Source organism: Centruroides sculpturatus, unplaced genomic scaffold (assembly GCF_000671375.1).
Source record: "Centruroides sculpturatus isolate CEXI.00-Female unplaced genomic scaffold, Cexi_2.0 scaffold615, whole genome shotgun sequence".
Lineage (NCBI taxonomy): Eukaryota > Metazoa > Arthropoda > Arachnida > Scorpiones > Buthidae > Centruroides > Centruroides sculpturatus.
This window is the reverse complement of record NW_019384748.1, coordinates 15,229-33,289: the sequence shown is the minus strand read 5'-3', so window position 1 is coordinate 33,289 and position 18,061 is coordinate 15,229. Positions and strand designations below refer to the sequence as shown.

The 18,061-nt window shown below is 28.1% G+C and overlaps 1 protein-coding gene across 1 annotated transcript in view; it reads left to right on the top strand.

The window, feature by feature from the left end:
• The first annotated feature begins 848 nt into the window (after window positions 1–848).
• The window catches only part of LOC111628520 (UDP-glucose 4-epimerase-like), a 32,435-nt gene continuing 15,222 nt past the window's right edge, over window positions 849–18,061 (top strand). Inside the window, exons 1-5 of the mRNA XM_023372329.1 lie at window positions 849–3,174; window positions 4,092–4,238; window positions 8,312–8,427; window positions 11,090–11,203; window positions 13,437–13,616. Of these exons, the coding sequence (XP_023228097.1) occupies window positions 3,132–3,174; window positions 4,092–4,238; window positions 8,312–8,427; window positions 11,090–11,203; window positions 13,437–13,616 (600 nt within the window). The 5' untranslated portion in view covers window positions 849–3,131. The remainder of the gene's footprint in view (window positions 3,175–4,091; window positions 4,239–8,311; window positions 8,428–11,089; window positions 11,204–13,436; window positions 13,617–18,061) is intronic.

Genomic DNA, 18,061 nt, shown 5'->3' with positions numbered 1-18,061 from the left:
TCCTCTTCCATGCAAAATTTACACAATTTTCTAGAGTAATTATTTAAAGAATATAGCAAATTACACCTTGCCTATGAAAAAGAAAATATTAGTCTTGATGACAATACTGGCAGATGCTCCCCTATTCAGATTTATTTAAAATTAATTTTTTGTTTTCATAAAATTTTTTTTATTCCAATATTTAGTTTAAATAATTTAANCAAATTTTTATCAGTCCTACGATTTTACTATACTAAATGTTAAAAAAAAAAACCCACTTGTAATGACATAAAACCGTTTTAATGTCATATTTGAAACACTCCCAAATTTACAAAATTAGATTACAAATTTTATTTAAAATAGAAGAAACTGTGTGTTCAGTCCTAAGGTCATAGTTCACTTCTTAGGGTGCGACTATGCAGACACGAATTTAGAGTGAGCGAGAGGTTGCGAGTGATTTAGTTTTTGCAAAGGGAAACCAAGCATAAACAAGAAGCAAGAAATAACGCTAGCGAGAGCGAATTTCTGGTTCTCGCACATATCTGACAGGTTTTGATATTTATCGCGTCTCGCTTCTTCTTGCCACATATTCTTGTTTGCTCAAAAAATTCGCTCGCTCGTGTCTGCATAGTTGCACACTTACTAAGAATGACTGTGGGGTGGTACTCTCCCCTACCCGACTTCGGTGGGGTGAGGTGGCTGTTTTGCCTGTTTGTAGAAGAGTGTTGCCATTTTGTATTTTATTTTGAGTTGATTCTCGGTCCCCTGACTACCTACGAGTCTGGATTTTTTTTATGCGCAATGATTTGGGCACCTAATACTCTCTGCCAAATATCAACTCTTGACATGTACTCCTTCATACCTCTATGCTAGTAAGAAAGTCGGGCAGTATGATTTTATAAACAAGACATAGTCTTGTCAATAACACGTAATGTAAATCAAATTCAAATGGTAGAATGACTAAAACTTAGAGCCCGAAATGCTGTGATCTTATATGAAAAAGGATCGGAAGAGATTGCTGGGATGAACAGTGGTAAGTAGCCCAGTTTGTAATAAATACTCATTTCCACCTGGCCTCTGTCGAGATGCATGCTAACATCTAAGAAATGAGCACTAGTGCTACTTACCTGATCCAGTTTAAGGGTAAGACCGTATGGGCTATAACCAGACAGGCCAACACTCATCACACCAATAGGGACAATGCTTTGCTAGAACTGCAACATATCAAAGATATAGCTGTAGAATATGGCTATAGAAGAGACCTTGTACGTGGGCTATCACGCGCCTACTCCAACCATCTAGTTGCACACTGTTCCCAACATCCAGACCACTTCTAATGGAAACTAGCAATGCAATCCTGGCTGCAAGTGCACCACTGTATGGTTCAATTGGCATTTGAATTCCTTATACAAAGATATTGCTGGCCATAGTGGTACTGAAATTGCATACAGGAGATCTGGTACAATATACAAGTTGCTATGCAGTGCAAAAGATAAGATAGATGAAAGCAGGGTCCCAGGAGTGTACAGTATACTGGTAAGGGATAATAGATTCCAAAGGGAATTGGTGTATATTGGCTCAACTAAACAATCAATATGGAAAAGGGTACGTGAGCATGAATATGACATTAAAAACAACAGGCATACCACCTCCTCGTCCACGTATGCCACTGACCTGAAAGTGCATGTGGACCTCCAGAACACTCAAGTTAATCAGGCAGGCCTAACAAGCAGACCATATTTGTAGTCTGGAGGCTTTAGAAATATATAAAGCCAGCCTGACCAGCAAGTATATTAATTTTAAAGACTGCAATACATGCATGGAGGTACCGGTATCTTTATGAAAAATTTGGGCAAGTTAGCCTATATTAATTCACTCTGCACATCTTAAAAAGGTATATATGTGACAGGATTATACAGTTACGAGTTTTGGTCATTCTACTATTTGAATTCAATTTATGTTACATGTTGTTCAAAGTTTAAAATTGGTTTTTTGAATATTATTGTTTCAACATTTCAATTTGGAATTAGTTAAAAACCCTGATGCAGGCTTTGGTGAAGGCTGAAAACATTCGTTTTTGTTAATATTTGTTACTGGTAGTTGAAGGTTTTGTTTTATGTGTTACTAACTTACATTTAAATTTCAAAAGTTCACCTACTGCTACAATACTATCTTATCTTTTGCATACCAGCTCTGCTAATGTTACACATGCTAGATTAGGTCTTCCAGACTTAGAGGGTGGGGCAGAAAGGATGGACATTTTAAAAAATCACATCTATAATTGTTACTACAAAAGATATTGGTTGGAAAATGTGAGTTCGTATTGAAATAGCATTTTACAGTATCAAGTGTGGAAAACAATATCTCCTATGTGGTGTCCATTATCAGTGATGTATTTCTGGAGGCGTTCTTGGAAGTTGGCATTCACTCTTTCCAACTTTGCTCCATGCATAATCCCCGGCATAATTCACCTGTTGCACAACAGCCAATTTGTAGGGGTGGAAATACAGGTCTAAATGCATAATATGCCTTACTGAATGATAACTGAGGCCAAGTTCAGAAGAATGCTTCCAAGCAGATCGACGAGGACTGCGCAACAAGGCTAGTCTGACGTTCTCCACATTTTCAGGGGTACATGCCATTTGTGGTGCTTTCGGCAGTCTTTTGTTCATGAGTGTACCTCGCTTATGAAGTGCTTTAACCCAACATAGGATGGTGTTATGAACAGAAACAGCTTTGTTTCTGTGGATATTGAAATGACAACGAAACTCACACTGAACTGCCATAATAGACTCCTTATTCTTGAGGAAACCATCATATGCAAAGGTGTAGTGTTCTATCATTCATAGCTCCTTGCCTTCAACTGAAAAGACAGTTCTGAGACTGCACTACTTTCATTCAATCTGCCACACATCTGTCACTCACCTGGTGGTGAGTTCTAGCCATTTCAAAAACATCAGTCTTTCTGCCCACCCTGTATTATAGATTCTATTACTTTAACAGAATTTTATATTTTAAACTTTTTAATGGTTTTATTATGTTAGATCTGTTATGTCTTCATATCCAACCAGAACTACATGCTATAGTTGTTTAAACATTCTTCCTTTTCATTTAAGCTTGTCACAAAAACTTTTTATCATGGTATATTTTCAATGGAGGGATTTGAGAATGCATTGCATCTAAAATTTTGTAAATGTAAGTAACTATGTAAAAAATGTTTATATAATTGTTGTTTTTCTTCTTTTATTTTATTAATGTATTATCTTTATTTTTATAAACTATATTATCTTTGGTTTACATTCATTTTAATATTTTGGGGATTGTTATAGGAACGGTTAGCAAGTGCTGTTAAGCAATATCAATAAAAATTGGATGAATAAAAATTTTAAAAAATTATAAATACAATTTACCTGTATGCATTAAATGTTCAAAAAATATATATTTATTTGCAGATCATGATTTTTCTAAGGAATACTTGAATTTGATTTGGTTTAGCATCAATCAGTTAATTTCCTTGCAGTTCATAAATACAAAGTGTCTGAAAAGTTACTGTGCAGTGGAAAAGGTTTAAGTAAAATTTTAATAAAAGTGATGTTTTACATTTGATATTGCAGTTTCTCCTACAGCAAATGCCAGAAATGCCTCCCACAGGTGCCAAAATCTGTGGGAGGCATTTCTGACAGTTGCAGAGACTTGGCGGGCCAGATTTCATGGGAGATTGTGATCAGCAAAGAAGTCTTTCAAAAACTGTAGTCCAAAAATGGTAATGTCTGAGTGAGCAGTGACTCCATTTATTGCAAAGTGAAAATGGGCTATATAACTTATTGGTGTTGTATGCAATACTATATCTTTAATGTCATTACTAATTCCTTATTACACAGTAACTTTTCAGATACTCTATATAAAATTAAAGATAGTTTAAAGGCTTTTGTTTTTATATTATGTTGATTTTACAGTTTTATAACTGAAAAAATCTAATTGCAGAATACAATAACTGCAATTGTCACTTCTAATATTTTCAATGGAAAAAATCTTTATTAGTATAATGATTTATATTAAATTTATTAATAATGTAAATTCAAAAAATGAATTTATGTTATGAATTATTTCAGATGGTTTGGAAATGTCTGAAACAAAAACATTACAATGCGTATTTGTTACTGGTGGTGCCGGTTACGTAGGAAGCCATACCATTTTAGAATTATTGAATTCTGGTTATGACGTTATAGCAATTGATAATTTTGTAAATGCAATTCCAGGTAAGTAAAGTAAATGATCAAATTTGTTGCATTTAAATTTATGCTATTAACAATAATCTTTTTTAAAAAGCTTTAACTCTGAATATTGGTTTTTCTGTAATATTAAAACAAAAATATTAAAGAGAAAAACATTTATGTATCTAAAATGAAAATGTTGTTTAAATATTACTCTTTTTCTTTATTATTATATTGCAAATGTCATGTTCAGCTGATACTTGTTCCAAGTGCTATGTTGGACTTAAGTCAAGGCATAGCAACCAAAACAAAACAAAAATTAAAGAAATGTCAGTGTAGTGGCCTTCTGTAATGTGATGTATACAGTCGACCCCCCTATAATTATGATTCCTATAAAACTACGAAAAAATATACGTATTTTGGAAATGTTGAGTCGGATTAATGTAGAATCGATTAATTTTATGGAAGAAAACCTTTCAATCAGCCGTAGTCCGTAAACTTGACACGTGTCAGGCTGTGATTGGAACGACTTGTAAGAAATCGGATTCCTAATAAATTGGAACGTATCTATATCTTATAGGGGGGTCGACTGTATGTTTCTATTTAACTGTAATGTTCTCAGGCTTTTATGTTGTGTGTGTGTGTGTGTGTGTGTGGTATGACACCTGTAGAGGAGAGAACAACAGATACAATAATCACTTTATTCATTTTCCACAGATGCCTTATTTCCTGGGGAGTTCTGTGTACTTGCTGATTTTTTTAGTGCATTTTGTACATTGTGAGTGTTTGGAATGGATATGTTTATAATGTATGTGATTTTATTGTTTGTCAATGAGTGTGATGTCTGGTCTGTTGTGGTAAATTGTTTTATCTGTGATTATGACTCTGTCATAGTATATTTTGTGCATGTTGTTTTCCAATACTGTCTGTGGAATGTATTTGTAGTAGTTAGTGGATGTCTAATAATTTGTGTTGTTTGCAAGCTCTTGGTGTATTATATTTGCTACTTGATTATATCTATGTAAATAATCTGTCTGTGCCAAGAGCTTGCAACCAGAAGTGATATGTTATATATTTTCTGGTATGATGTGACATTTTCTGCATGTGTCATTTGTGAGTGTTGTAATTCAAACATGGCGCGCCATGTTTGAATTAAATCCCAATGATTAAAACGCGCATTGAAGATATTTTAAATTACAGAGGATATTTATGTCATGATCTGCGTGAAATCAATTATTTATTTATTCAGATATGTTTTAAATTTTACATATTTTTAATTTTAACGCATCATATTCAAATTACATTGTTAAATGGAACTTTCAAAAACATTCTATTCTACTAGCCATTAGTTCAATATCATTAATACCTGATGATGTCTATTACATATAGACGAAAACGTTCGTAAAAAGAATTTTTCTACTGGATTATGAACTTTATATGGTTTATTTGGTGAGTCGAATATAATTAAAATTAAATAACCAGTTTTTGAAATACAGTGTGTTGTGTATCTTTGAATATGTGTTTTCTGTAGTTTTTAGTAATATGACCCAATCCTGTATGGCAATTATGAACTGTTCCATCTCCCCAAAGAGGCATCCCCAAGCTAACCAGCTGTTTGATACAGTTTTGTCAACAAAACCCTGGTCCAGGTAATAGGGATGCCTGCCATGGAATGCCTTTTGAGTCCACAATTGCTTAATGTTGTCTATGCTTTTTTATATGTTGTGAGTGTAAGTTTAATGGTGTTATTTGAGTCTGCTAGAGTTACTGCTTTATGTAACTGATGCTTCTTGTTTTTTTTTTTTGGAAAACTCTCACAGTATTTTTTTTTGTTTGTTTCTAGTGAAGATTTACTATGTCAGTTGGGCCACATCTGCCATCTTTACATGAAAGGATTAACCTTTCTATAGCAGATTTAGGATGATTTGTAAATTCGGGGATCAATTAAAATTGTTTAAAAAGATATATTTATATGTATAAATTTAAAAAACTTTTAAAAGAAAAGTCACTTTAAAATAATGAATATAATAAAAATTACTCTGATCTTTTCAATGATCCTTTTTTTTGTTGAGATATGCTTACACCATATGAATTTCAAACTGTATCAATTAACAGTTTTTCTTTAGTGGTAGAAATACACAATAATAACATGAACTCTTTAATATACAAAAGTACCAAGGTACTAGGATGATGATGTTTATGCTTAGTAAGTATTCTTGTTTTTCTTTGGAGTTGCTCAAGATCTGTGTGAGTCCAATGTAATAAGTGACCAAAAGAATAAATGAGTACTGGAATGATATATGTGTTTATTGCTTTAACTATGTGTTTTGCATTTAACTGTGTTCTGAGAATAGCATTTAACCTACTTTGATATTCTTTAATTTGTTTATTTGTCTATGTTCTGTTAGTATAAAGAACACTTCACACCTGGTGCTGAACAAATTCATATCCAAACCAGTGTTGGAAAAAATACACTTCACAAATGTTTTTGGGCTCCTCTGGAGTCCTGCTTCAGGTGACTGTTCCCCTTTCTTAGACAGAACACCAATTTAAAATAAAATAAAAATTCAAATGTTTCAAAACAAATAAAATGCTTTTCTGTAGTCTATATATGCAATGTGTAAGTTTGTGTTGTTTGTATGCTTGTCATAAAATGACTGAATCTATAATCATCCCCTGTGATTTCTTTGGCAATCTTTTTGTTCTGTAAGAATGTTGTGTTTTTCAACTTGTTCATATATTTTATTTTCAATACAGGATGTCAATAATTTGTAGTGTTGGAAGACATGTAATTGGTCTGTATTTTGTAGGGTCTGTGGTATTCTTTTTAGGTTTCATGTAGGTGACGCATTGAGTAAGAAATTTATGAGCATAAAATGATTTTGTGCTCATGATTAGTTTTATGATTGTTGATACTTTTGGGATTGTTTTGGCATAATTTTCTCTTTCTGGAAGTTGGAAGTTTTGTGCTTTATAGTGTTCTCTGGGAGGACAAGCTGCAGACAGTAAGATTGCTTTTGAATTTTGTCTTCCTGGTCAGGAGCATGAAATATCCTAAACTAAACAAAAATAAGTCAGGTTTTCTCTTACAACTCCCATTAATTATACAGTAAATATTAATGAAATAAACTTATTGATAAAAATTTATTTATTAATCTGTCTATGAATAATTCATTTTGATTCAATCTTTGAAAATTTGCTTAGAGCTTTTTTGAATAACATATTTTAATTTTTTATCAATTTTGAGATTTATTTATATAAAATTGCAATGTCAGAAATATGTCTAAATAACAGAGCAATAAATAAAACTTTTGTTAATTAAACTTTCTTATACTAAATGTTGTCAACTTAAAATAAAAGTAGCCTGATAAAAACATGATTTTTAACAATATTAGTGTTAAAATTAAACATTAAAATGAGTAAATTAAGCTGAAGCAGATTTATAAACAGGTGTTTTTGATAAAATTAATTTTGTCAAAAAGTATCAATAAAACAATGAAATAACACATTTTGAAAAAAAAAATAACTTTAAAAAATAGCTTATATTAGATGACTTACAAAATATTAGAATGAAATTAAAACAGAAAACTATGCTATGAAAATTAAATATAACTTTGTTTAAATAATATAAACAATAAATTGTTTCTTTTGAATTTTATGGTTTGGGATTAGTTTTTGGTTAAAAAATATAGTTATTGTTAAAACAGCTTTCCCTTTCTCATAGAAAATAGGTTAACAAAACATTAACTATTTTTGCTATCTTCCATACTTTTCAACTTTAAAATTTAACTTAAATGATGATTTAGTTGATTTAATTAAAAATATTGTTTATTTGTGTTCAGAATTAGTTTGTATATGTATTGAACTTTGAATTCATTCAACGTATTTCAAAGAGAAATATTTATGTAATCTGATCTTTTTATATTTTCTGTACTATAAAATGAAATTTTATCTTTCCTGAATAAAAGAACTTTTTGTTACTCTCTTGTATTTTATTTATATCTTTAAATAATTGAATATCTAAGCTATCCAATGTCTCTTTAAATGATGATAATTCTTTCATTATAAAATGACATAGTTAAAAGTATAACAATATTGTTAAATAATTTTTTTCATAGGACAGGATGGAATGCCGGAAAGTTTATCCAGAGTACAAAAATTGGCCAAAAAATCACTAACCTTTTATAAAGCAGATCTACAAGACAAACTAACCATTAGAGAAATTTTTTCTAAAGTAAGTATTAAATATTTAATTAAGGAACTTGTTTTATTTCATTGATGATAATATATATTAATATATAAATTACCATTTTACTATCAATAAATTTCTATTAAATACATTAACATAATGTATTGCAGTAAAAATTTACATATATTGTAGAACACTTATAAAATGGCTTCATTTCACATTTTCTATCAAAAGAATATGAAAAGATTATGTAGAATATGCAAACTATCAGACATGTTGGTTAGCAAGAATCTATATTATTTAAACTTGTAGTAAAATATTTTAGTTCTTAAAATCATATATTCAAATAAAAACAAAATAAAATCTTTACATTATAAATAGCATGCATTTATTAATATGCAATAATTGTAATTAGTAAAATTATTTTTTAATATTTTTAAAACAGTAGAAGCTGATTAAATGATGAATTCAAAAATACTTCTTATAGCTAGATAATAATAATGATTACTTGTAAATGATATGACTCAAGAAAAAAACAAATTCAGATTATATCTTTATTATAAGTTTTTACTGAAGATACTTCGATTATAGTTTATATTCATTTTTAAGAAATTAAATAATAAGTTATAATTAGCATAATCTTGCTGCAAATGAATTTACAACAGGATTATAAATTTATCATTATTTAAGTGTTTTAAAAAAATTACTAACAAATGACTATTTTGTCAATTAAAAAATTGTTCCCTGTTAACAAACTAATTTTGAGGATAGGAAAAAGTCTATTGCCATTTTCATTTTTTAATGCTTTATAATGTAATTTATTCTCGATCATATATTTAATCAAGAAACTGCAAGAAGACACTTGTAAAAAATACTGCATATTACAGGTTAAAAAATCTGAAAAAATTATGTAATAATGACTGCTTTTGTTTGCACTTAACATCTCACTTTTATCTAAATTCTTTATATATTATAGGTATAGAACTATAAATGGTTAACTCTAAATTTTGCAGTTTTTCAGTAAGAGTATTCTTATTATATTCAACACCTTCTATTTATGACCACAAGTAAATGTATAAAATTCCAAATGGTTACATAACCTAACTTATTTTTGGTGGGCGATTGTACACCAAAACTTTGCAAAACTTTAGCCCAATTTTTAAATATCATTTTTTCTGAAAATTATGGTTTAGAAAATTATGACAGTAGCTGCTTAAATTAAGGGTTCTATTCCCATGATATAGAAATAGAACTTTTTAGGCAGTATAAACATTTTAGATTTTTATGTGCCAGTTTATATATTAATTTGGTATGTTTATAATAAACAGAAGAAATAACTTTTCAATTAAAAGCAATACAAATTTTTTCTTGTAATTTACATTTCTCATTTAAATATTTTAAAATCTTATTTTAGAATTGAAATTCTGAAAATGTAGGTAAAACTTTTTATGAGTGGTTTTAATTCAAAAAATAAGGGAATCAACTGGTGGCCAGTTTCATCTGTTTTTGAATATGCGGTTAACATGCTAGCACCACTTTCAAATGACTCATTAAAATAATTAATCTTTCATTAGAAACCTATTTTTCCAACATTCTGTAATTGAATTAATTAATGAGCCATTTATTAATAGCTTCTCTCTTATGTTAGTATATGTAATTGATTCTCTAATAATTTGTCATGGCTTTTTGACATCAAACATCTTTTGTAGTTTGTGGCTGATCCAAAATAAAAATGAATAAGAACATTTTAATTATATAAATGTAGAGAATGCTTTTGTCAATTTAATCCACAAGTATAAAAGTTTAATTGAAAATTATACAAACTGCTAATGTTACAATTGAATGAAAAGAAAAATATGGAGAACCGTTGCACTTGATTTTAATACAAATGCATGTGTTACTAAAAGATTAGAAAAGTAGCTGCCATCCAAGGTTTAAAATTGTTCTATCTAATAATAATTAGTTTTTTTTGCAGTTCTATATTTTCTACATTTTTGAAATGAAATATGTATTAAACTCATCATAGTCTATTATCTTTGACTTCAACTTATCAAGTTATTAAAAAACTTTAATGCTCCAAAATTGGATCCTTAAAGTATTGATCATTTTAATACATTAGCATTAATAATGTTTGATAAAACAGTTGAAAATGTGTTGGTTAAGTTTTAATGAAGATTGAAACTAATGACAGACTAGTTTATTTGGAGCAAATATATAGAAGACACTATAAATTTAAACAATATATATGCTTTAATGAATTATAAATTATATTAAGTGTAAGATTTAATGTGATTTATATTATTCTCTATTAAAACATATATTGTTCTATAGTTATTTGAAATAAACTATGTACAATATATATATAAACATTGAAAATAAATGAGTGAAATTGTACATAAACATGTAACTTAATTCTGTAACTGTAACTGGATGTATTTTAATTGTACCAAATGTAATAGTTAGATAAAAGACAGCTTGCTTACAGTTTATATAATTCTTTTAATTTAATATTTTTGAAGTTATTCAGTTTTGATTAATTATGAGTCAGTTATTAAAATTTATAATTTTATTATAGTTAACACAGATTTTGTAATTGTCTCATTTTCAAAAAATAATAATGTATTGTTGTTGAAATTAATATTTTTTAAGAATTGTTTTATTAATAATGTATTTGCAATAAATTTATTAATTTATCTAATACTTTTAGCATAAAGTAGATTGTGTAATTCATTTTGCTGCCTTAAAAGCCGTTGGAGAATCATGTCGTATTCCACTCGACTATTATAGAAACAATGTAGGAGGTTCTGTCACACTTTTGGAGGTAATTGTTTGTGCATTGACTTTGAATTTGAAATGATAAATTTTTTTAGTTTATATTATGTCATTGTTTAAAAACATTATTAAATAAACACATTATATGTCAGAATATTTTTTATTAGAAACAGACATACAGTGGAAAAAACTTCAATTTCTGAAACAAATAATGCTCACTTAACAAGCATAATTCATTTCAGAATCTTACTCGTAATGCAAAACACTTGTTAAGCAAAACAGTTTTTCCTATAGAAATTAATGTAAAATATAATAATGCATTCCATGCCAAAAAAATACTCAAATATTTTATGTATAACATTTATTCAAAGAAAATTACACAATATACATTGTTAAGAAGTGTGAATCATCATCAACTTTTCTTCTAGCACAGAATGAACCAATCTGGAATGCAAATTTGATTTGCAGAAAACAAAAAAATCACAGATATGTCTGATAAACACTCCAAATGATATGCCAAATTCTTAGGCTATGTAAAGACTATAATTAAATATTAGATGTTAATTAATTTGACTAGAGATAGGCAGTTACGCTGCCATCTTGTATTAAATTTAATAATTATAAATAATTCATTTTTAATTTAGACATTTTTAAAATTTAATTTGGAATTGGTCATTAAATTTAGTACGAGATGGCGTGTTTATTTGTATAATAGGCTGTGATTGTTGATGATTATATGTAATATGTCTGAACACAAGTTTGAAAAAATATGTGATCACGAGTGACACTAAGATGCTAGCGGAATGAGTGCTAAACACAGACTAGTGGAGCATGTACACAATCCGGGATTTCTCCTCTCCTTGTCACTCATTAAGCAAGTCAAATTTTTTACAATTGTTTTGCTCATTATGCAAGATGCTCGTTAAGCAAGGTTTCACTGTATTTTTTTACATCTTTTTCATAAATTTAAGTGTAAAGAAATAAATAAGACCATTACAAAACATAAGATAAATGTTTTCTTAACCAAAACTCATTTTCAGATCATTCATCAAAAGTTTTTAACAGTTTTTAAAAAGTTGAATAAATTTAGCATTTTAATGTTTTGAAACAAAGAATTACCAAAAATTGAATATCAAACTCAGCTTCTTTTAAAACATTTAATAAAACATTTAACACCTTATAATGCTGAGAAATATTTATTAAAACACAAACATTTTCAGCCTAATGGAATAGGCCATCATCAGGTGACAGGCTATCGAACAACTTTTAAAAATTGCGTTCTACAAAGAATTACTTGAACATTTTAATATTTAACTAATTTTTTTTTTTAAATACTTTTTGGTCATTGTCCAAAATGTAAGAATATTGAATTCATTTAATTTTTAAAAATCAATTTATTCTCTTTGATAAGTGACTTGAAGATGAGATTTTGGAGTCATCATATAGTTTTCAATGGGTTTTTTTTTTTGTAATATGTATTTTTAGTTTTAAATTTTCTGTTTAATTTGTATCAACAGATGATAAATATCACACAGTAGTTAAAAACATTTTATATGAAGAAAATTACATCAGATATTAGATAGAAAATCTGTTAGACAGAATTAAAATTTATCTAATTCTCTCTAATTTATTAGTAATTAAAAATATTTATTTAAAATCTAGTGTGTTTCCATGACAAATAGGAACAAATATATAACATCTCACTGTATAATGTAAATAATCACCATATACCTTTCTTACTTTTTTACTAATCAATTTAATTTTAAAAAAAAAATTGAAAAAACAAGCATTTTTGGTCTTTTTTAGGAATCTACTTCAGATTATTAAACCATTTGAATATCAATAAAGCTTTTGCATTTTTTTTTTTTTGGTTTGTTTTTTTTAATGTTAAATTGACTACTGGAAAAGTAAGAAAGGTGTGTGCTGATTAGTTGTATGCTGTTCCAGCTTTTATGTGATATATTTAAATAACATAAAAAATTCCACATTTTACTTATTAATCACAAAAATATTAATTTATATTACTAAGAAAAAAATCAAATATATAGATCTGTCTAATTCTTATTTATAGCAGATCTGGAGAACTTATTTTCAGACTGTTCTTGTAATAAGGTTGTATATGATTTGTGAATTATCTTCTTAAAGTATAAAATGCTATTTGTAGTGTGTATTTATAAGAATCAGTATCACATTAATTTAAGATTTTATGAATAGTTTTTACTTTATTATATATGTTTGTACGTATTTATTTTACTTTTAATTAAATAATGTTAATCTTTCAGGTTATGAGAGAATTTGGTGTGAAAAGAATTATATTTTCAAGTTCTGCCACAGTATATGGTATTCCAAAGTATCTGCCAATTGATGAAAATCATCCCGTTGGATTAACATGCACAAATCCATATGGAAGAACTAAATATTTTATTGAAGAAATAATGAAAGATGTTACAAAATCTGAAAAAGTAAATTTATCACTTCTTAAAGTATATTAGTTATTATTTAAAATTTTAATTATTTCTTACCACTAAAAGTCAGTAAGTTTATAAATAAATGCGCTATTTTATGATAAATATATTTTACAAGTTTTATTGAATAATGAATGTAATGTTTAATTTATTAGCTCCATATCTTTGGAAGACCCTGCATATCAAAAAATATGCTTCAAAAACCCTATTTCTTTTTATTTGATTCAAACTTTTCAGAATTTTATTTTTAAAATTGAATTTTTTTTTCACTTCAGTTTTAAACAAACCAAAAATTTGAGAATGAAAAATATGAATAGTAGCATATTTTCCTAACTGTGCTAACTCTAGAAATTTATGAGAATTTAGACACATTTTTATTTTAAGATTTAATTTAAAGTTTTTAATAATATGTTATTATTTAATAGGATCTTTGTTATAGTAAAAATTTATTTTATCTAAACCAAATATGAATAGTAGTTAATAAATGAATAAAATCCATTTTTTAAACTGGAAAAATAGTATTTTGAAAATAATGTCTACATTATTAAATTGAAAGCAAGATTTGGATAAAATGTTAAGAAAAAAGACCTAGAAAGAACAACACAACCAAAAATTTCTTCTCGTAACACCTTAAGACGCCCACAATTATCCCAAATATGCCAGACACCACAGTCTCCTCTTCCATGCAAAATTTACACAATTTTCTAGAGTAATTATTTAAAGAATATAGCAAATTACACCTTGCCTATGAAAAAGAAAATATTAGTCTTGATGACAATACTGGCAGATGCTCCCCTATTCAGATTTATTTAAAATTAATTTTTTGTTTTCATAAAATTTTTTTTATTCCAATATTTAGTTTAAATAATTTAATATATTTTTAGACTATGAATATAAAATACATTTCTCTCTTAATTAAACCTGTGTTTTTTTCTTGATGATTTTTTGGTAGTAACTGTTATAAATGAGAATTTTGAATAGGAATGTAAAAAACTTCAATGTAAAATTAAAAAAACTACATTCAGATGGCTAATTTATATGCCTATAAACCATTCTGTACGGTTGTATTATTTTTGAATCTATGCATAAATTTAATATTACAAATTAGAATTTCAAGTATCTTTGCATATCAAATATTGTGACTATTAGAGTATAAATAAATTATTGACATTCTATATATGAGAACTAATTTTTTTTGAATGTTTCTATTTTTTCTGTTTCTTTCTTCTCCTGTAGTTAGGTAAAACAGTAAATAACTTTTATATTTACTTAATTCACAATGAATGAAGTTAATTACAAAATTTAATTACTTATTAACTGAAACATAAAAACTGTAAGAACTGACAATGAAGTCTACTTGCATCATTCCAAATTGAAATTAAAAATTTTACATCATTTTGACATTTTAGACTAAAAATAACTCTTTACAAGATTGATATATTAAATTTTTTATCTTTCTACATTCTTTAACTCTTTTATCAGCACAAACAAGAATTCTCCATGCTTGCTACTTTTGGTAATACTGGCTCCCTAAAGAATTTCTTGTAACTGATAACTGAGATGATTAACTTATCTGGCAAGACTTGCCACAGAGCCATGCTGAGCAAGAACCAAACCTGTCTTTGAAAAGATTAAAGGTTGTTATACATTCGGAGAAAATTCATTTCAATGCTACTATATAATGATATTTTGTCAATTGTAGGCAAATTATGTTTTATTTACAACTTTATTAGAACAAAATGCATTATGTTGTATATGCTTGAATAAAAAAATTTCCGGAATCTTTATTTCACTTGAAAACTTTTGTTTATAGTAAATGTCAATTATTTTTCTATGATAATATTCCTTTAAATAAATTTGTTTCATGATTTTCAATTATTCTGTCTCATATGAATTGATTTCACTCAATATGGAATTTATCATAATAAACTTTATGTAACTCAGATAGTTTCTTAATGTAATACTTCAGTTCTTTTGCTAAAAAAAAACTATTGTTGTTGTTTTCTCCTCTGTTTTAAAAAACTTTGTTTTTATTATAACTTCTTAAATTAAAATTAAAGCTTACAAAGTTTTCATTAGTTTACAAGTAATTTAATAATAGTAATTTAAAATGGAGTAATTTAATAAGTTTTATTAAATTACTCCATTATATTCTCTTAAAATAAGACATTTTTCCATTATAATAGCTTTCCACTTTTCTACCTGCACATAAGATTATATTACAGATTACACATTATATTACAGATTATACAGTATAGGCTCTTCACTTAAACATATGTCTAGGGGCTAAAAGAGCCCTTTCCAGCATTCACATGTGTGTTTGTGTGTGGAGGGTGCATGCTTGTTCCAGCATGAAAATATCCAAAGAGAATCAATTTAAGATGATTTAACATAGCATACGAATAATCACTGGCTGTAAAGGATAAATTAACATTGCAGAAATTTGATTAAAAAAAAATGAGCTTTATCCTTGAGGTCATCCAAGAGCTTTTGACCCCATAGGAAAAGATCCAGAGGGGTCAAGTCTGGGGAATGTGGTGGCTGTGGAATGGGGCCATGTTGTCCAATCCAGTCTGCTGTGTGTGCTACTGATGCGTGTCTGTCTGGGAATGAAGTGATACACCATTATGCTGACACAAAACTGCTGTAGTTGCACTAGTGGTAAGGTATTGAGTCATTTATCCACCATAATGTTTAGGACGTTCAGATATCTGTTACTATTCAGGGTACCATCAATGAATACAAAACAAAGAAGCTGCTCACCTCAAATTCCACACTAGATGTTTAGAGTAAAAGACACTATTTTACCTACGTTGTACATGTCATGGAGCACACACTGCCCATTGGTGCATATTGTGACAGTTATACATTCAGTTCTGGAAAAATTCTCATCATTACATAAAATGTGTTGAAGTGCAAGATGCACATTTTCTAGTATTGTACAAGTGTATACAACATGCATACATTTATACAATATTGGAAATATTTCTTTTATCTCTGGATAGATATGTAAGTGGCCACTGTCTATTTTATTACATGATATTGCAATAAAACAGTGTCTAAAGCAAAGAGGGTTATAGGTTATATATTATTATTCTAAAAAGATGTAATTTCAGTATATAAAGAACATCTGATGGGCGAGATATAAGTTGAGCTCTACTTCCGCCAGAGACTTACGTTTAAGTTTTATGAGCTTCGAAAGTAGCGACCTTTCCATACTCCGTAAGGCATCACGAAGACATGCTGGGAAGGCTTTCCGATTGATAGAAATACACTTTGGAGTTACATCATGCCCCCTGCACTTGAGCAGGAACACTAGCTGGGTGTGCACCTTGTACCATTGCTTTTTACAATTCAGCATATCAAAAAAGGATATTCGTTGTCCAGAATTCATCTTGGAAAATGTCTATAATTTGATAATGGACAGCACGCTAATCGTTTATTACAAAAACTTTTAACATATAAGCGTTAAATTAGACACCTATGTCACTAAATTGACGAGCGCTTTCGACGATATACACTTTCGTCTTCTTCAGGTCATTAGAACCTTTTTTGAATACAAAATTTTTAAAAACATTCCAATCTTAAATAGCAAATTTGGAATGATAGCAACGGTAGAATATAAACAGATATTTAAATAAAAATATGCGCGGTAGAATATAAACAGATATTTAAATAAAAATATGCGCGGTAGAATATAAACAGATATTTAAATAAAAATATGCGCGGTAGAATATAAACAGATATTTAAATAAAAATATGCGCGGTAGAATATAAACAGATATTTAAATAAAAATATGCGCGGTAGAATATAAACAGATATTTAAATAAAAATATGCGCGGTAGAATATAAACAGATATTTAAATAAAAATATGCGCGGTAGAATATAAACAGATATTTAAATAAAAATATGCGCGGTAGAATATAAACAGATATTTAAATAAAAATATGCGCGGTAGAATATAAACAGATATTTAAATAAAAATATGCGCGGTAGAATATAAACAGATATTTAAATAAAAATATGCGCGGTAGAATATAAACAGATATTTAAATAAAAATATGCGCGGTAGAATATAAACAGATATTTAAATAAAAATATGCGCGGTAGAATATAAACAGATATTTAAATAAAAATATGCGCGGTAGAATATAAACAGATATTTAAATAAAAATATGCGCGGTAGAATATAAACAGATATTTAAATAAAAATATGCGCGGTAGAATATAAACAGATATTTAAATAAAAATATGCGCGGTAGAATATAAACAGATATTTAAATAAAAATATGCGCGGTAGAATATAAACAGATATTTAAATAAAAATATGCGCGGTAGAATATAAACAGATATTTAAATAAAAATATGCGCGGTAGAATATAAACAGATATTTAAATAAAAATATGCGCGGTAGAATATAAACAGATATTTAAATAAAAA